This window comes from Leuresthes tenuis, unplaced genomic scaffold (assembly GCF_036924035.1).
Source record: "Leuresthes tenuis unplaced genomic scaffold, fLeuTen1.0.hap1 SCAF_6, whole genome shotgun sequence".
Lineage (NCBI taxonomy): Eukaryota > Metazoa > Chordata > Actinopteri > Atheriniformes > Atherinopsidae > Leuresthes > Leuresthes tenuis.
Window position 1 is genome coordinate 25,381,653 of NW_027325360.1, and position 21,043 is coordinate 25,402,695.

Sequence of the window (21,043 nt, forward strand, 5' to 3'; positions counted from 1 at the left end):
TAAAGGTATTAATTCACAAATATGTAAGTGCAAGAGCAAGGTTCAAAAACACTTGATCAAGGCTGCTCATTTTCAGTGCCAGCAGTGCAAACCTTTTCGGTAACTGCAGGGAAGACATTACCCATTTGAATCTTAATGGTCAAAAAGGAAAGTAGAAAAGGGCCGAAGGAACCAGTGAGCACATAAGAACATGGAATACGATGATGAAAGGTTGCACGGAGCTCATGCAGACTTCATGCGATGCCTCATCTAACAAGACAGCTGACACGTTTGACAGGCAGGGAGAAAAGCTATCGTCCAGTGATGAACAGAGACTTCGCAGATAGCCCAGATGAGTGTCGCAGCAGCAGTCACGGGTCAGTCGGAGTTCATCTCTACTTGCCTCGGCCATTTACTGCCCATGACTGATGCCGCTCAGCTACAAACAGATACTGGCAGGTGTCAAGAAATGTGCGAATGTAATGAGATTTTGAACATAACTGAGATTATCTATTAGCTACTAACTGTCCCACTGGGTGTATTGATGTTTTTACAAAGAGGACACAGCTTTGTGCCACTTTCAGCAACACAAACATAGACATCTGTGTCTCTAGTTTAGGTTTCCTCTTCTTGGGTGACATTTTTAGGCTTAAAAACCTCTTCATATTATAGTGCTTTTGATATTCTAGATGAACATACATTTTTATTGAGAAATGTATTGAAAGTTCAGGTTTGTTGTGTTCCTCAATGTAATATTACCATATATCTCTTTACAAGGGTACAGCTCTTACCAAACGGTTGTGTGCTATAGCGACTCACATTTACTGGCATTTAAATTATGTGGCATATAACCTACTGATATTAGAAAAACAAAAAAGAAAATGTAAGAGTTAAGATTTTTTTTCTGTGTTCACTTGTCCCATCAGCTGGACAGTCTACCTGCTACTTGCTATTACTTCACAAAACAAACTGAAAATGCTTCAGTTTCTCTAGTGAAAGTTAATTACTGCTGTGTAATAATTATTGTACAGACACTAGGACTTCATTCAATATAAATGATCATTTTAATTTCAAAACAGCCTTAATTATTCAATATTTTGCTCAGCTAGATGGAATAATGGCAACTTAGAGCAACTCCATAAAATCTGTTTTCCATGTATTTAAGAAAAAAAATCACCATAACTACTTAAAACTCAACAGCTATACATTTTCATTTTGTAAATATTCAATACTAGATTTGGTTTGCAGACAAATAACATTTCAAATACTGGACACACTGTCATATTGAAGTGTAACTAATGCATTCGGAAAGGACTGTGCACTTGCATTAATCAAGAAGCTCCACATGAGTACACAGTCAAAATAAGTACCCTATTCAGCTTCTAAAAACCAAAAATATTTGCGTACCATCCCAGTTTTCTCCTAATCACAAGGTTGCTTATTCAATCCCTGGCTCCTCTTGCCAGCATACCATGTAATTATCATTTATTAACTTTGACTGCTAAGTGGATTACAATGTAGACCTGTGTGCAGAACTTTACTGAAGTTAAAATGGAAATTTTTCCAATTAACCTGGGAAGAACATCAGCCGCACATTTACTGTATCCTCTTGATATAAATTGTGTGCCCTCAGTTGCATCTGGGGAATTCTACACACCCCATTTTTAATTGAAAGCTCCCCTCTCTGCATTTTCTAAAGTCAAGAGATGACATTTTGCAGGATGATATTGCAAGGTTTCAAAGACATGTCATAAAATGCTGATTGGGGTGTAAGCTAACCAGAGTGTGCATTTATATCTTCTCATTAAGAAATTATTTTGCTCTTTCTAGCTCGGGACCTCTACCTTAGCTTAGCTGTTCCTGGGACTGCTGGAGATCTCTGATGTTTTTGGATCACAGCCCTCAGTGACACTGAGTTGCCTTCACTTCCTACATCTTCATAATTTCCTGTTTCAGCCCAAAGTATTTTTCAAGCATCTCATATGATGTTGCAGTCACTTGTGATTGCTACATATATCACTGCTGCTTTGTCCAGATTGAGAGACACCACAATGTTCAGTTAGCCACTAGTTAATCTGGATCTGGAAGTCTCACAGGACCTTATATGTCAGATGTTGAGTTATCAGGACATACTGATGAGAAGTGAAGAACTGGCCCAAGGCATTCATGGACACCCTGTGTTCAGTTAACATATTAAACTTATCAGTCAGCACAGAACCACTACTCTTACATTACATAACTCTTGCATTATCAACAGTTCTTCTCAGGTAATTATGTTTGGTAGCTATGTGTTTCTATCTTATTACATAGCATCTCAGTATTAAATTCTATGTCTACTTCAGGTAATATACTGACACCGATAAATACTTTACACAACCCACACTTAAAAAAAAAAAAAATCATACTTTTCAATGTTTTGCTTATCAGACTAAGACTCTTTGTTCCTATCTTCACCTGCTCATAAACTGCTGACGATTTGCGTTAGAGTAATCTTTTTGGACAGAAACGCCAACATGCTCATATAATCCTTTCTTGTCCTCTAAAATCTGGTGTCAAGATGAGTGATGCTTCAAAGTGTTGGGAACTGAGGGCTCCCTCCTCTGTTGGCTGGAAAAGAGCCTGAGTCCCTAAGGTCCATCACTTCATTTCATTCTTCTTACTTCTTTTGACATACCTCTTTCATACATTTTTCCTTCCTTTTCAGTACATACATCTATAGTATAGAGTGTGTTGATGGAGAGAGTGATGGATGTAGAGGCCCTTTTAACTGTGTGAGTCAAAAGCTAATTCCACCCAGTCGCTGCCCTCCGTCTTTGATATTCCTGCCAATATGCTGGTGCAACCTAATCATTGCAAGCTAGTACTCTTCAAATACTTTGGCCTTGTCAGATCATTTTAAGTTTTCAGCCAGAGTCCTGGACATCCAACAGATGCAACTGCGTGGACAGATTAACTAATGCTCTGAGAATGACTGGGCTGGTCTATTTGTGAAGTGTTAGTATATTACACGATACAGTCTACAAAGAGAGTATGTCTCTCTAAGTGTCAGTTGTCTCGAATGGTGGAAGTATGTGAAATGCATGTCATGTGAAGTGCTTTTAACATGAATTCTTCAAATTTAAGAGGGAGTATCTGCAGTCACTCTTGAAAGAGGTTTTTGATCAAGTTTATGATTCTCATCAATAACAGTTAAAATGACAAGCCTTGTCTAATTATCTTCTCCTCTGGCCCTGATCACCAAAATGGCACCAAACTCTCTGGGGTACACTTATGCTCTGGAAGTTCCAGACGGTGCAGTATGTTACATGCCTTAATCAAATAGCAAAGAACGCTTCTCAAATCCAATATGTTGTGATGTAAATCATGCATATTGCCTGGATCAGCAGAACGTGACGAGACAACAAGCTAATATATGTTGTCATTTTTGCATACATAGCACACACTGATGCATAAATGCAAATCATTAGCATGTTTGTAATGTGATGTAACGGATTTGATGCAAACCCTGAGATAAATTTCACCACGCCGCAAAGCATATGCAGTGCAGTTTCAATTTGCCATATGTTGGCAGTAATGCCTTCGGCAGCTGCAGTAATTCTTCAAACAATACTGAGTCTTTTACAGTTGCATCTATTCTCGTTTGTCTTTGTCTGCAACACAGATTCACATTGAAACTACATTAATGAACAATGGAGTAAGTAAACCTGAGTCCATTAAGCTTGAACACATTGATTCAGCCGCTAAATAATGCAGGCATTGAAAGAGACAAACCCTGGATCAATATTCAATGCTATTGTTACTGTTCTGTTGACTGTATTGATGTAGAACAGAAGGATGTTCACATGTTATAGCTCTTCAAGTCCTGTAATTGGGATGCTACAGTCTGTGCAAAAAGAGAAGTGTTGACAACAACTTCCAACATTCCCAAACGAAATCAAGATCAAGACTGCCAAATGTAAACTAGCATCCACTCACAACTCCTAAATTTACCTTCTTTATTTTGAGAAGAAAGTAGCTGCACCATATGGAAGCACCAGATCGGTTGGTATATTGGGTCTTGCCCAACTTTCCTCATTGTGGCATTTATCCAGTAATTCTTCACATTTATCATCTTCCATTTGCTAAAGTGTAACATTAGCCTCCCTCAGAGGTTTTAAATAGGTTCTCAGCTTTGGAATGACTCAGTTTGTTGAAAAAGGCTCCCATATGGTGAGTGCCCACTGTCATTTGCAGTTTGATAGACATGAACACGCTGTTGATTTTGAAAGTGCCAGAATGGCTGCTGTCCACAGATGGCTGCCACTCATAACGATGCTCATGTCCTTTTCAAGGTGACTGCTTTCGCTGCAGAGGGCTGCAGCTTGGAGGTGGAGTCTAATTCAAGCACAACTGAGATTCATCCTGTCCGTGGTATGGAACACACGTTCAAGCTACTATCTGTGTGATCTAAATATCCCAGCATGTTGAAAATATTGACCAACGGTCTGATAAAAAAAAAATTTTTCAAAAAATAATTTTACAAAATAACTCTATTGATATATGTTATGGGCTGCACGGTGGTGTGGTGGTTAGCACCGTCACCTCACAGCAAGAGGGTTCCAGGTTTAATCCCTGCCTGGGGCCTTTCTGTGTGGAGTCTGCATGTTCTCTCCATGTATGCGTGGGTTCTCTCCGGGTACTCCGGCTTCCTCCCACCATCCAAAAACATGCATGTCAGGTTAATTGGTGACTCCAAATTGTCCGTAGGAGTGAGTGTGAGCGTGCATGGTTTGTCTCGTTTGTCTCTATGTGGCCCTGTGATGGACTGGCGACCTGTCCAGGGTGCACCCCGCCTTTCGCCCGATGACTGCTGGGATAGGCTCCAGCCCACCCGCTACCTGATTAACGGACTGTCGGTATAGAAAATGGATGGATGGATATATGTTATGAATTGAGATAGAGTTGCTGTTTTCAAAAGAGCTGGGCTTTCTTAGAGCATAACTGTCTTTGACTTGCTTACCAGCACGTGACCTTTTTTCAACAATACCTCCTTCCAGAGAAAGTTCATGAGTAGATTATTTTAGAATAGTAAAGAAATGAATATAGAGAGATAAACATTTTAATTTCTAGTAGAGAGCTCTCTGCATTTATACCAATGGACCAGACCAAAATAAAAAACTTGGCGTTAAATCAAAGTTGTATCGTAAAATCAGATACGTAGTGGTTAATATCATAATACGCGTTTCATCATCCTACATTTAACAAACTAACACATCTGGAGAGTTTCAGCTCCTTTTAAAACCATTTGTATCTACAAATCCAGATGGCTTGTGAGGCAGTCAGCTGTGTTAAAATGTCCATGTTCTGTTTTTATATCAGAGTTACAGCTGTTCAGAATAAAACAAAAGTGACATGTGACTCAATCTACCAACTGTTTTGAAGCTGCACCTGTCATCATGTCCCTTGAAATAATGATTACCAGCTCATCTTGACTGTATTCATTAATTATCATCCTACTTTGTCTACGCAAACTGGCTATTAAAAAACAAGGATTGTGATATGAGAGGAAGAGGCAACTTTATTAAGAAAAGTTTATTTGGAACAACCTGTGGCATGTATAGCATAAGTTGTAATACAAGTAGTTACGACTGGTGAATAGAAGGGAGTCATTTCAACATCTTTTCTTTTGGAATACCAAAATCAAAAGCTGGCACTAACAGAAGAAACACAGGACCTGAATGAGTATATAACAGTGCATTATTTAGATTAGATATAGTTTTGAACAGTGTGGAAAAGGTCTAAATCACAAAGCAGAGATTAGCACTTTCTCTGCTGTCACTCAAAAGCCACAGTGTTCTAAATGTTTTGCAACTTTCCGAATGGAGCAGACCACGCATTGTTTAAATTTTGTAAAATGTCTACTGGGACTAAAAATACAAATGCAAAGCAAAGCCCCAAAAGCAAAAGCATGCACTGGAATAGGAACAATGTTTCTTTAGCTGCTTAATTTCCTGGCATCACTTCATTTGACAAGCCAGGGTACCAGTGAAAGGACAATATGCTGGGATTTTATTTCAGGATGGAGAAGGTAAGCTCAGCCTGTTAGGATGAGAAAAGCAATTGTTCGATGACTGAACATATAGGCTACAAATGTTTCGTGGAGTGAATATTGCCACTTTCATTTTATGCAGCAAATATTGATTTTCAATGTGGCATAAGGGCGTTACTCCATTTTCTTGTGAGTATATTTCTTTAGTGATTGCTTATTAGTGGTACAATGCATTTCAATCTTAATTTTACATAACAGAAATTTTAAAGTCTTAGCAATTTTTGGTTTTAAAAAGAGGGTTCCTGGTTCAAATCCCAGCTGGGGCTTTTCTGTGTGGAGTTTGCATGTTCTCCCCTTGGGTTCTCTCCAGATACACCGGTTTCCCCCCACCATCCAAAAAACATGACCCAAGGAATGTGTGCATGGTTGTGTATCTGTTTGTGGCCTTGTGAGAGACTGGAGACCTGTCCAGAATGTACCCTGCCCAGTGGCAGCTGGGATAGGCTCCATCCTCCCATTTGACCCTGAATTAGACCAAGCAGGTATAGAAAGTGGATGGATGGATGTGCCAGTAAGCAGGAACAGATTTTATTATGGTGCTCATGCTTTCTGTAATAGATTGAAAGAATATTTTTTCTTTTACCTCCAAGCCTAATCCTAAAGGACTTTAAACTAGCATAAATAGGGCGAGCGATTTGGGGGCTGTTCAGAGGTTAAATTAATTTGACACTTCAGGAACAGATGTAGCAGCCCAGCATAACTGTAAAGATCTACAGCATTGAAGCAGCACAGAAATCTGACTGAAGAGCATATGCAATCTCATTTGCCCGCCTTGCTCTTTTTCTACATCTATTGCCTCACAGTGATTATTATTTGACTCTGCACAATTTTAAATATCAGCAGATCTTCCTTTTAGCATTTTGTGAGATTTTCTATTATTTTTATCAAATCTTTTTGCCTTTAGAACATGAGCATAAGAGAAAAGGATTTTTTTCTTTAAAGTTAGATTAGTTTATGCTGTTATATATCTTATATAATGTTGGCTGTCATCTCACAGTTAGCCTTTGTATTAAAATAGAGAACTATGGATTTGATCCTCCCAAAACACACAGCGCTGATAGGTCTTAATAAAGGGGGTTAAGTTAGTAATGATTTAATCTATCAATAAAAGCATATGCCCATGTCTGATGGAGTTTTAATCAACTAGGGGCCTTGATAAATATGAGGCACTGTGAACTTTATTCCACTTGCTGCACGTATCAAACAGAAATACAAAATAATTAAGGTTACATCGACTTCATTGGAATTTTGAAATTAAAAATGTTTCATATTGTAAGATGAAGTATCAATTCATTTATACTGTCTAATCTTGTCCTTTTTTTGGAACGCTAATTTTGCACTGTTAGTATATTTGAATGTTTTCTCAATAAAGATGACTTTTATCTAAAGATAGATGTCCACATCACGCAGATCTCTGAGTGTCTTGTTTAGGTAAGCTTTTGAAGTGGCCATGGCTGTATATATGCACACAGTGGTGGTGATGTATTTCCTGTAAAATGAAAGCCAACCAAGTCACTTCTGAAGCTCTACACCTTTTGTGATTGTGTTTTTTCAAGTTTGCGAGTATGTCTACAAAAAAGAAGTTTAGATTTAAACAAACAGAGCACCACACACAGTGGAATATTGCTTGTTTCAACCTTTTTTGTAAGTACTTTAATGATCTGTAGCATTCAGCCTTCATAGTTTCCTTCCTTGTCATCAAATTGTTTTTTAAAATCGAGATTTGAATATGATGTAAGGAATATCACATATGGGACTCTAAATGTGGATGTAGCTTCAAACAAAATCTGAAGTCTTTTTCCCTTTTTGTCACCAGCTTATGACATGATTCTTCATAATGAGACTAAAAAGGCTCTTGGGTACCCTTGGAAGTGATTGAACTGGTCTGGAATGAGGAAAAGAGAGTGGATAACGGCTATTGTATGGCCAGCCGTCAATCTTCACAGTGGAATTTTTCCACAGTCTAGCACAAAATGAGCGACAAGTGCTTATAGTGCTTATCACTGCTTTATGCAGAAACAAGAGAGCTTTCTGGTTATTTATAAGACTCACTGAAAAAGAATGTAACTCTGGTTTGATGAAAGGACCTTTCATTGGCATTGGCATGTCTTTTCTCTGAGTTATGAAAAACCTGCAGTTTCTTTGTTACCTCCAGTTCCCCTTGAATATCCAACCTGGATGCATTTTGTCTCGTGGAATCAGTAGCATATTAACTTGACAAGTTATTCACAGCTATTAATTATTCTGAGCTCAGTTTTATACTGTAGATATTGTGTATTATTTGTTATGCATCAATATTCCTCAGCTTGATTTGTCAGCTACATCATAACTCTTTTACTCTCCTTTTTTAAGAGTCCTATCAATCCATTTTCTGTACCTGCTTCGTCCTTTTAAAGGTTATAGGGGGACTGGAGCTTGTCCCAACTGTCACAGAGCAAGAGGATGAATTGTCAATCCATCACAGGGCTCAGAATCAAATAACTCAGAAAACAAGCAAGACAAACAACCACACAAGCTGACAATCACACCTAGAGTTAATACAAAATCACAGATTCATCTAACATGCACGCTCTGAACAGCGGGAGGAAGCCAGAGAAACCAGAGAAAATGGATGGAAAGACACAAGGAGAACATGTAAAACATGTTCTAAAACTGTTTTTTCTTGTATTCTCTTTCTGTCATTGCCAATTTTGTTTTTGCATTAATTAATAAGAAATGGAGAAATACATTTGTATGATCATTTCTGCACTTAGTGAGGAATAGAGAAAATCTTATATTCAACTAGTTTTTAATTTGCTACTTTGGATTTATTCCAATAACAAACCGACAAATCATCCAAGGACCCAATAGTGTGGCAGGTTTTACTTTTGATATCAATGTAAATGAACTAACAACCATAGAATGGAACATTCCCCCCCTCGTGTATATTACAAAGAATTTAAGAAAAAGCCAACCTACATTAAAGATCATAAATATATATAAGTATTTAAGTGTAAACTGCCATCACACTGTAATAGCTCTGTCTGGGATGATGTAAGGCCCAAGTGAAGTGGAAGTATGTCCTACTCCTGCTTAGCTGCTGTTTCTGCTAGACTTTAATTAGCTTCATTCTCCTCACTACAGGGAGATTATGACCAGATGCCTGAAGGCCCGGCCCAGGTGGTTATGGAGACAGGGCTTCAAAGGGAAAAGAAAAATACTTCATTACCTCTGAAAAGAGTTCCAGGAGAGTTGATTAAATGTTATCAAGAGAGACCCCGTAAGATCACACTTGGAATGATTCATCAGACTTTTGTAAAAGTGAGAGAGACTTTGTAAAACAGCTTGGATGGTTTCGTGATGGCTATATTAGCTTCTGTGTGAACTGATCCAAACTCAGATTAGTTCTTTTGGTGGGGAAATGATAACCATTGTAATTTGGTTAAACAGCAAGAATGTTTGAGTGAAATGTGTGCAAGCCATAAAAAGTTGTGTCAGAATTGCATTAAATTAGGATGTGAGAGAAAAGCCAAGACTTTAATTAGAGGTATTTCATACAGCGGTTATTTAAAATGGAATGACAGTGTTCGGAGTTGTGCTGCACTTTAACATAAATACTTTAATATTGTCCAATACATTTTTCTTGCTATCCATAAGACATCCTAATTAGTAGATTTGTATCTGCTAACACATCTACTTCTATTCAATACCAGCCCATGCTGTTATTACGCTCAGAACTTTTGTCAGCAACAAACAGCTTGAAAAATTGCTCTATTTAGAGATCTATTTCAATTGTATATCATAAATAGGAACATACAAAGGTGAGGTGAGAACTTCCAAACACAAAGATAATCATGCAGTGTTGGACTGACGTACTACCTGTCTAAATTTTGCCTTTAGGCCAATGTTGCTGTAGTTTAGTTCATTTCATGTTGCATGCATCACTCTTTCACCTTACTTTTTATGACATTCCTAAAATGCTTTCGAAGGTCTGTGAATTTGTGTAATGTAGACCTGAAATGAAACTGAGGTGTTATCCAATATCACAACCTTGATTAAAATAAAACAATATGATTGCCCAAAAAGCATTGATGGTTTGCAAACACAATAATTCTCTTTGGCCAATGTGCTCACTTTTAAATCTAAAAAAGCCTGAAACCGTATTCTACATGTATGTAGACACGTTTCACAATTTGCTTTAGTGGTTCTAGCAACTGCAGGTGTGACCCAGTGGCACATTTGATGTAGTAATATATTTGCAGACAGATGTATCACAGTATTACAGAGAAACTTTGAAATGAAAGGCAATGCTATAGTCTCCTGAGATGCTCTATCAGCAAAGAGTCCACAAGGCAGGAGGGGTGGGAGACACATTACAAGATAAACTCATATTGACACTTCTGGCAGAATTCATCATTTCTGTCCCAAGACATTTTCTCTGTTTGCAAATCGACCCTCGCAGTAAGAAGCATTTGTAGACAAGCCGTTTACAACACTATACAAAGGTAACCAGTTTCTTTGTTGCTTGTAAAGGCTGGTAATGAAGATTCTTCTACATGTTAAGCAACATCAGTTGGTCATCACATGTCCTTTCTTTAATGATAACAAAGCTTGAAATCTATCCAGATGTCACAGTGTGGGTGTACATGTATCTATCCCTTACTTCATGATGCAGGGAGCGTCTTTTGGCAGTCGCTACATATTTAGTCCCATTTCTATTCATCTAAGATCTGCTTTATGAACTACTTAATGCTGGTCCAAAAGAAAAATTCAGTCAGATCTTTGATCAATTATTCCATCCACTAGCTTTATTCTATTCTTTTCCTCACTGAAATAACATTACATGAAGTGCTAGGCACTGCATAATCAGCTGCTGCACATCTGGGCCTCCTTGCTTACACAAGAGGCCAGTTCTTTGCATCCTGGAAGCCTTTTTACGCAGATCGAGCCAGCAGGGTCCACAACTCACAAATAAACATGCAATAACCTTTCATGTGAACCTTGCCTTTCGTTTACTCGCTTCAGTCAAATTATACTGGGCAGACTCGGGTATTGTGAGTTGCCCTGGCTAATTGTTAAACATGTTCATGTCAATCAAACCTATCCCAAATGGCAACTCTTCAGCTCACTACAATGAGCTGCCTGAGTAGTCTTGGAGGAGTAATTGCAGTCCACTCGCCAGAAGCCTGACTCCATTCCATTAGCGCTTGTATATTGTGAATGGTTGAAGCTGGTTGTTGATGGTATTGTATTCAGGCTTGTGCATGTGCTGAATGGCTCCCTTTTTTAAATGTAGCATGTATTTAATTTCCGGACAGACATGCCAAACAGGAGTAGGGATAATTGCATTGTGTTTGCAGAGAGAGTGGGATATTGTCTTCAATTCATGACTCAAAACACTGCAAATAAATAATCTTTTGAAAGAAAAGATATTCAATCAGGAGCTTGTATGTGTGAGAGCCAAAATCAGCTCACTGTTACACTATTTCACACAGTTCAATAGACTTGTCCCAGGTTTATTTAGCTGCTGTAGCTGAATTGATCTCGGCTACAAACCTCATCCAACACAGCAGCATGGTTTGTTAGGTCCCTATAAGCAACTTCAATGAATGACAAAACACTGTGTAACCTTAGGGGAGGCCACTGGTTGTTGAGACGTAATAGAGTTTGCTGAGTTATCACTCTATGGTAACAGAGGATGATTGTCTCATTACTGTACCTGGCAGTAAAAAAAAAAAACACGCTATTTATATAGGTAGGAAAGCTACTCAATGTGGAATAATAGGAGGCTTTGAAATGGTCATCAACAACCATAAATGTCTCTGGCTTCAATAAAGCACTGCAGCAATTTGTAAACCAAGATCCATTCTCCAGCCTCCGCTCAAGTGCTTTCTGCAAAGGGAGCCAAAGTGTTGTTGAAGATATTTCAAGATTTCAAAATGAACGTGGGGACGACGTTAAATGAAGAGTGGGATCTTTCAAGCATTTCTCATTCCAATAAGCTCAAGGAGTGCGTTTAGATTCAGAATGGTTCCACACGGCTGGAGAGAAACATTTTCTGAATTTAAACGCTAACCAATTCTTCAGCAAGCCCTTCGGTCGCATGAAGCGTTAAATTCAACTCAAAGCAGCAGTAAAAGAAATTTACATTTTCCGTATACAGGCTTAAGAGCCTTCGGGTTGGCTGAAGATTTGCATTGGGGGAGGTTTTTTTTCTCTACTTCAATCTAAGAAAACTGCAAAGTTTAATCATGGCTTCTGTTGACGCCCCTGGGTTTTGTATCTTAAGCTTATCCCACCAGCTGGGGAACATAAAAAAACTCCATCATGAGCCGTGCAAAAGTCTGAAAATAGATTTTGCCAATCAGTCTAAACAAGACTGTTCATCTAAGCATTACCCTCCAAAAGTCTGAATTTGTAATTATTGCATTTTCAGTGGCCTGGCATACAAGCTCTCAAACAAAAATCATGCAGCATTGAATGAAAGTCGCGTTAAAATTAAATTTCTCTACCATGCAGTTCTCTGAATGATTTCTTTTTTTTAATCTCTGAACACAGTGACAATACACGGTGTATCATTGTCTACAGAAGAAAAGAGTAGACGTTCTCAAATTCTTTATCAAAATCTCATTCTATTCAATATGTATTTTAGCAGCTGAGAATTTACTGACTATATTGTGGCCTTACCCGCATGCCCAGCTCGATGTTCTCTCCTCCATAGACCTCCATGCCAGGATCCAGTAGACCAATCTCACCAAAATATTCCCGATCTACCACAAAGGAGCACCCAATCATTGCTGGAGTTCTGGATAAGCAGAGAAACAGATTTTTTTTTTCAATTTAGCCAAAAAATAGATACATATAAGCCAACACATGTATATATGTATGCACCACGGAGACTCTGTTTCCATATATTTAGTATAGAGTTTAGTTTTACTTTAGTATACATTAAGAAAAACAGACAGTGACTGCAGGAAAAAATTCAAGTAAAGTCTTTTTCTTATGCATAGTTAACACAGAAAAACAAGTTAATTCAGAGAAAAGTTTATTTTAAAGCGCAAAGAAGATAACTATTTACATTTAGCCTTCTGTATCTCTTAAACTGGGAGGGAAAAATGATTCATGCTAATTTGCAAGAAATGTCCGCTTTGCTCGTGTATACATAAGTGCTCTTTGATTTGGGTTAACTTCCCACAAGTAAAAACAGGTTTTAGGTTTTGAGCTGGACAGTTCAAGCAAGGCCACGACTCTTCTTCAGGCTGAGATTTGGGACGTTTACTCATGATGACGTGTGCGCCCACACTGAAAAAAAAAGGCTGTTATTTGTCACATGCACATCACAAAGGTCAAGTGTCCTTCGTTTAGCTGCTGTCTAACAAATGTGTTCCTTCACAGCAGTAAAGAGGAAAAGATGGTGCATTGGTGGTAAAAGAGGATTTCCTTACAGTTGAATCACTAAAAAAACTATGTGCTTGAACAACGAACAAGCTCTTTTTCTGTTTGGTCTCGGCCAGGTAGTGTACTGTGTGTTTATTCGCTTCTTTTCTTCTGGAAAATGACTGTTAACTAATGAAGGAATTAAGGATTTGTGTAACTTTCAAGCAACAAGGCCAAAATAATGAGCTGAAGCTGAGCTTTTCTTCTGTTCATTGCTGTCATCTAGTCAGGTCTTAAGTGCTTAGGATGCAACCCTTATACTTGGTCCAGAGCAGGATTATTTTTGTGCATCAAGCAATGAGCAGCTTAATTCATCTTTCTAGCCTAAAGCCTGTAGTACATTCACCATACATGTTATTACACACACAAAAACCTCCCATACACAAAAGGCAAATGCCCTGCAGCTTCTTTTTGAGAAACACAGCAGCAGTTCGTACTTTTAAGTGCTCTGGAGCTACGTTGTGATTTATTGACTTTGTATTAAAACTCTGAGGCATACAGTGTACGAGGAAAAGAGAAAGGTGATTTTAGGTTTAAACCTCATAAAACACCATGCGGACCATTACTTTTGAGTGGTATTTTGAAAAGTCTCGATCAGTAGATAAATGAAGCTGACGCAGGGCTGCAAACCTCCCTGAACCATTACGTGGGAAAGCTTTTTCAGGCATTTTTCTCAGAAGCTGTAGATGGCTTTAAAGCTTGACATTAGTTTTACATGTTAAATGTGCTGTGTTAAGGACCTCAAATTTATACACTTTAAAGAAATTATGATGCAAAGGCATAAGAAAAACTTTGAACACTCTTCTCTTTGCTTCATTGTGATTACTTACTTATAGATGTAGTTACAGACAGCTTACTTCAAAATTGAGAAGGCGCTATAATTATTCATGCTTGGTGAAATATACTTTTACTTCCTGACATACTGTAGCTACACATAGTCTTGTTTAAATCATAAGTGGGTGACAGGAAGGCTTTCAAGTGCCATTATGTGCACTGGCTGTGTAGATAAAACAGAGCGGCAGAGCACATATTCTGCCTTGTTCGTTTCATCTCTTCTCTTCTCTTGACAAGTGACTTACCTTGGCTTTCTGTACAACACAAAGTTTGTGCAAATCTTTTTGTGAGTTTGCTTGGGAAAAAGCTTCCTGGTGTTGTAAGTACTGTTTCTGTGTTCTAGCACAGACTCAGGTCGGAGGCATGTGACAATGAGACTAAAACCTCAAAACCTCTGTGTGTTGCCACACTTCCACCGCAGGAACATTTTTCAGAAACCAGTGTCTATTAGGGGGTTCTTTCCTCAGCCCTTTCCCTTTTATTTCTGCCCCAAAATGAGCCCTGGTAGGGGGTAGAACTTTTGAGTCTTCCTTAAATCTTTGCAGTGGAGTTGTGGAGTTGATTATTTCTGATTGGTCTAATAATTCCAGCATTCTGTTTCCATTTTACTTCCTTTGTGTCTCAGTCATCTCTGTTTTAACATCCACAATTAGTTATAAAATCTGTTCACGTTAGGTTTTACTGCAGGAATAGTTGTAACTGTAAAACCAACATTCAAACTCAGAGATTTATTTTGGGAGCTACAGAGTGAGCAAGGAGCAATAAAACATTAATTTCTCCTTGATTGACAGTGGTTTTGCTCCAAGGCAGAAATAAAACACCTAAAGCTCTGTAGAAATGTGTTACACTAACAGAATTCAAGTGGAGCTGACGAGCACGTTCTTGTGTTTCTACCTTGGAGTGAAAGACAGCTGAGAAGACACAGCATGGTTTGCAACCTGTGGTGGTTGAGTAGCTCCAGATTTAGAGGTTGCTCTGATTGTGACAAGAAAACCATGAAATCAGACTAATAGGATATTAATCTCTTTCACAGCAGTTATTTTCTAAGACATAAATAAAAACATCCAAAACTGTACAGAAATTTGTAAATCTTCATAAAAGTGTGTAACATGGAGAGATTTAATCCGCAGAGAGGCAGTGGACAACAGAGGCAGCCATGCTTGTGACAGCAAATGGTGATTTTGCTTTGTTATTGTTCTTTTCCTCACGGCCCAACACCCAAATCCCCACAACCGTGTGCAACATGGACAGATTTTGAACTAAGGCAGCCGAAGCACTCCTCCTGGTTTTGCTGCTTAGTCTGGCAGTACCGACATTACGATTGTTCGGATTGGAACTGAGCGGACTTAATTGCTTAATCTATCCTGAACCTTAGAGCTCAGTGGGAATGCAACAGACCCAGGGGTGAAGTAATCTTTTAGCTCCTGGAAAAAAGCCCTGGGCCATTAAGTTTTGGGGGCTGTTGGTCAAAATGCACTTCATGCCAGTTTTGTGTGTGATTTATTTTTGCCACAACATGTGTGGTATGTATGCATGAAAGAAATGTCCTAACAATGATTAGGGTCTGTTCTAGATGCTTATATAACGGCATATTTAAGTGGGGGGAGGGTGTAATTTATGGCAAACTTTAGAGCTAGTCTAATTTGTCTGGTGTGCATCAAACAATATTAAAGTAATTCCCCAACTAAAGCCAATTAACTAAGGCCAATTACGTGATTAATTAGAGCCAGCTGTTCCTGCTAAAATGCTGAAAATAAAGCTTAATATCATACATCTAAATTTACTTTAAAAATCACCTCGCGTCTTTTCCTTTTTCTGCAGAGGTGTTATGATACCTGCATAAAGGCAATACAGAGATCTCACTTTTAAGATTAATCAAAAGCAAAAATAACTAAATATCATATGACAGATTAATGGTGAAATTTCTCTCTGGTTTTCTCATATAATGTTACAAGGTTCAGTTATTTTCAGAGTGCAGATGGTCATCCCGCAGGGCTCATCTGCCTCTTTCACCCCTTGTCTTCTGTATCCTTTGCAGTATGAACATTTAATACATACAAAATAAGCAAGATAAATACTTGAAGATGCTCACTCGTCTCGCAAATAAAGAAACTGCTCTTGTTACGAAAAGCACAAGGTGATATCATAATACATTAATACATTTGTAGTTAAGTATCCATTTATTGTGTATCTCTTAATTATTCATGTTTTCAAGACTGATTTTAACCAAATTCTTTAGTCATCTTTAGGTTAGTAATGTTCCAGATACACAACTTTCTACTTTTAAAATGCTCTTCATTTGATTAGGCCGAAGAGTTCACATTTCTCCATACCAGCTGGTGGCCATTTCCACTTTATCTCTCTATTCTGTCCTGTCAATAATGATACTAGTTGCCTCAGAAACCTATATTTGCTACATTTCCAAAATAACTGGAATCCTCTCTACGTTAAGAATGCGACAGTTTTCTGCAGTCGTGTACCCTTTCACTATCTTTGTTTTTGAATCTATCCAAACAGCTGCAAAAGGCTTTGAGACACAGCTCTGAGGGTGTCAGTGCCTCAGCTGTTGATGGTGACAAGCCTTGAGGAAACAAGCTGGGCAATGATTTCCAATAGAAATCCACACAACCGACACACTTCAGCCGGCCCCTCAGGCGATCTGCACATTGGCAGCATAATGTCAATGGGAAAAAAGGAACAGACTATGCAATATCTGTCACTCTTCTTTTGTTGTTCTCCTGTCACAGGTGTAGCAGCTGTTACTCTGTAATAAATTATTTTCAAAGACCTTTCAGAAGACATCCTATATTTATGGCCACAGTAAAAACTGTCACCATATTCTTTGTATGTGACACCTTGTATCAAATGAAAGTATTACTGCAAAGTGATGAAACTGGTTAGGAATTCAATTTCTGTTGCCCATGGTCAAAATGCAAAAGTATGCAAGACTGTTGAAGTGTTTAAAATGATAGAGGCCCTTCAGGAAGTAGTTGCTGATCAGTTTTAAAGCATGACCCAAAATACATTTCATGCTTGCTCTTGACTTTTGGTGTAGCAGGCCTTTGAAGCTCACATTAACCATCAAACGCCCTCAAATCTTAAAGCAAATCATTTAAATCCTTACTGACCAGATTTTTGGCTTGGCTGAATTTATATACTTTAAATACTTCAATTCTTACCTTATTGATTCTTTACATAATTTTTTAGATCACTTTTGACTTTGGACCGCAATTGTCTGTAGTTGTTACAATCAGTTCTGAAAATGTAAGTCTGTGTTTTTTAAGCTTGAGTTTAAAAACTAGATTAAGAGGATTGAACAGTAAAGTTCAATTCCACATCTGTTTTTTTCAGCTGAATTGATAAAATGCATTAAATCAAATTCACTTAATCTAGTTTATTATTTGCCTCATACATAGAAAACAACTTCTGCTAATTTCCCAGTTAAAAATTTGATCTGTGTTAAATAAGTATTAAAACCTACATCAGACAGGATCGAGCCCAATTGAATCTAAACAAAAAAATTTGTTCTCTTGAAATGTTAATCATCCCTGAATCATATCATACCATGTACAACAATTGTAATGTGGACTCATGCAACACAACAGAAAAGTCGTGTTGAATACCTGAAATGCATTAGTGCATTAGTGGTCCTCGAGGGCCGCTGTCCTGTAGGTTTTAGATGTTTCTCTGCTTCAACACAACTGATTCAGATTAAGTAGATCTATTCAAAAGATTGCTAAATTCTGCATAAGCCTGCTAATGATGCCCTGATTTGAATCAGGTGTGTCGAAGCAGGGAAATATCTAAAACCTGCAGGACAGTGACCCTCGATGACTGGAGTTTGACAGCCCTGCCTTAGACCTTTCAGGAGGAGAACCTCAAGTAGACAGAAGCTACTGATTATTTTGGACAGTAGGCAGTAGGCCACATGAGGTGCTACTGCAACATACAGCATGAAAAAACGTTAGTTTATCAAATCAAGTAACCAAGAACAACTTGTAAATGAGTATAATATGAGCTCTTTAATTCAAAATGAATCTTTAGAAAGTTACTGTATGTGTCAAAGTGTTACAGGCAAAGCAAAACATTGTCAGCTCATGCTCCCATAATAAGTTGGACTTTTTAGTTAGTGACACAATAGTGTGCCTAGCCTGGAACATAAAGACCATTTAATATCAACCTCAACACTTTTTCATTTCAGTCTTATTTTTTACCAGTTCTCTGTTATTTAGAAACATAATACAAGCTTGTGCCATCATCCAATCAGAGGGGGTGTAATGAAATAACCTGCTCATATTCAACACACAATTATACTAATCACACCACATCGCCATGGCCTTGTGATTCTGCATTGAAATGAAGATATTCATCATGTTAATTAGACAGTTTACCACAGGCAGGTTTTATTTGTGTGCGCACCACATTATAGAGCACCTGAGTTTGATGGCTCCATACATGAATAAGTCATATCCAAAAGCCATCCATATTTCATCAAACATCCTAATCTATAATGGATGCTGGTCACCAGCTGATACACTCACCTGATAGGGGCTGTCTCATCCCCCTTGTCCAGCCACTCCTGTGGAGGGATGATGTACATACACCACAAACCCCAGTTGTATCCGTGGGCAGCGTTGGCATACTGCTGCACCTCAAAGTTGTTGTATTTGATGTTGTCTATGGCAGGTAGGATAATGCGGGTGTGGTCCTCCTTCATTCTGGTCAGAATAGGTTCAGCCCTTTAGAAAAGAAAAAAAAACAGAGTAGAGAGCTGACTTTCTGAATTACATATGCAGGTGCTTCATTACACATGTCCAGAAGATGATTAAAGAGAGTGAGAGTCAAGAAGTACGCTACTAGGCAAATAATAAAACCATGGCAATTTTCATTCTGCCCTGTAGCGTTTTGGACTATGAATATTGCAACAATATTGGTCAAGACAGGCTCAATGATTAATGTAGCTGTTAATTTAAAGTGAAAGCTGTGAATGTGTATTTACAGGAAATCAACTAAAATATTTCCTAAACATACTGAACAGAAAGTTATTTAGTCAAGGACCAGAAAGTAATGTCAGGAGCAGCTACGGATAACTGGAACTTTCACTACCTCTGAATTTGGATGTGTTTTCAGCGGCAGTGCAGTCTGTCAAATCAGCATTTATTCAACATTCAAAACAATTTCCAGGATTCACTTTCCTTGACTGTTCATGATGCAAAGGTTTTTGCAAAATGAATTTTCCGAGGAACAACAAATTAAAATACATTTTATATCCCCTGCTCGTGAAAACAAAATGTCAAAAAGTGACACTTTTCCCCTGAGGAGACTTGATAAGAAATTTAATCTGATGAGGCAAAACACACCCGGTGAAAAAGACAGACTTACAGTGCTCCTGGGAAGACTGTTCATCGTAAAACTAAGTGCGAGAAGTTGTAACTTTAGTGGTGTGAGAAGTTTTGCTTGTCAGACTGGCTTACACCAAAAAGAAAACGCCTACTCACACAAAATTCTGGAGTTTAAGAGTAAGTTTAAGAATGGCTCTTATTTGGCCAAAGGTACAACTATTTAAAACCAAGGGGTTTTATGGCAAGATAAAATGCCAAATCTTGGACTACAGGAAGTCACTTATTAATGTGTAAGGCAATTGGATCCTCGAGAGATGTGCAAGATGATAAGACAATCCAGTTTTTTCAGGCTTGATGTTAAATGTTTGTGACCAATCAGCTTTCTATATTGAGAAGTATTACTTTGTTGAAGAGTAAAGGAAAAAAGAAGGCATTTCTCTGTGGAAAAGATATTTTTGTTCTCCCAAATGACTAGAGCAAGTTCATTTTAAAAACTCGCTCCACTGAGTTGATCTGATTGAAGCTAAAATGGTAACAGACAAACGGATCATCCAGCATTCTTCCAGGCATTCCTATTTCTATTTGTTGAAAGGGCCTTCCCTGCTCCTGCTCTTTCCAGCTATAACTTCTCCGGCGGGTTGTCAGATTAAATAACTGACTAAAATGCATTCAAACCTACAAGTTGTGTTTTTTCCTATTAAAACAAGAATTTTAAGCAAATAAATCAGTTTCTATCAGTGTTCTCTCCTCATTTTAACCGAAACCCACTGCCTCTCAGCTCCATTAAACACAAGGGCAGGATTGTGTTAGGCTATATTCTCTTCCTTGCCTGAGGAGAGTAAATTATTTCCTGAAAAGCCAATGTTTACAATTATCAAGGGGTGTATAGATTTACCCTCATCTCTAACGACAGACACCTTCACAAACCAAAGCTCTGAACCACTCAGTAGATTTGACACCCTTAAAGATAATCACCAACCTATCTTTTAACTTAAAAAGTTTCCCTTGTGCTGCTTCAAATGATTGCTTATATTAACTGCCTGCATCTTGTTTTTTCACCAATCCCAGAATGACACAAATGCTCCTGGCACCAACGACATTTGCAAAATCTTCAAACATGCAAATCCTCACATGATATATTTCTACATCTATAAAAAAAATTAAAAAAATAGGCTGCAATCATAGCATAATAAATGCATCTCTCAAGAAAACTCCTACAGCCCAACTTTTTTTTTTTAATCTCCCCACCCACTGACTAATTTCTCTGTCTTTGCCCTGATTCTTGTCCTACTCCCACTGTCCCCCATCTACTTCGCTTCAAAAAGCGAAAAGCATTTATCTCCCAAAAGCAAAATGACTTCTTATCATATGAAGGTAGAGGACA

The 21,043-nt window shown here is 38.2% G+C and overlaps 1 protein-coding gene across 1 annotated transcript in view; it reads right to left on the minus strand.

Annotated features, from left to right (window-relative positions):
- The window catches only part of galnt9 (polypeptide N-acetylgalactosaminyltransferase 9), an 88,100-nt gene that overhangs the window by 16,670 nt on the left and 50,387 nt on the right, over nt 1–21,043 (minus strand). The window contains exons 5-6 of the mRNA XM_072388435.1: nt 18,859–19,056; nt 12,734–12,851 (exon numbers count right to left, since the gene is read on the minus strand). Of these exons, the coding sequence (XP_072244536.1) occupies nt 12,734–12,851; nt 18,859–19,056 (316 nt within the window). The remainder of the gene's footprint in view (nt 1–12,733; nt 12,852–18,858; nt 19,057–21,043) is intronic.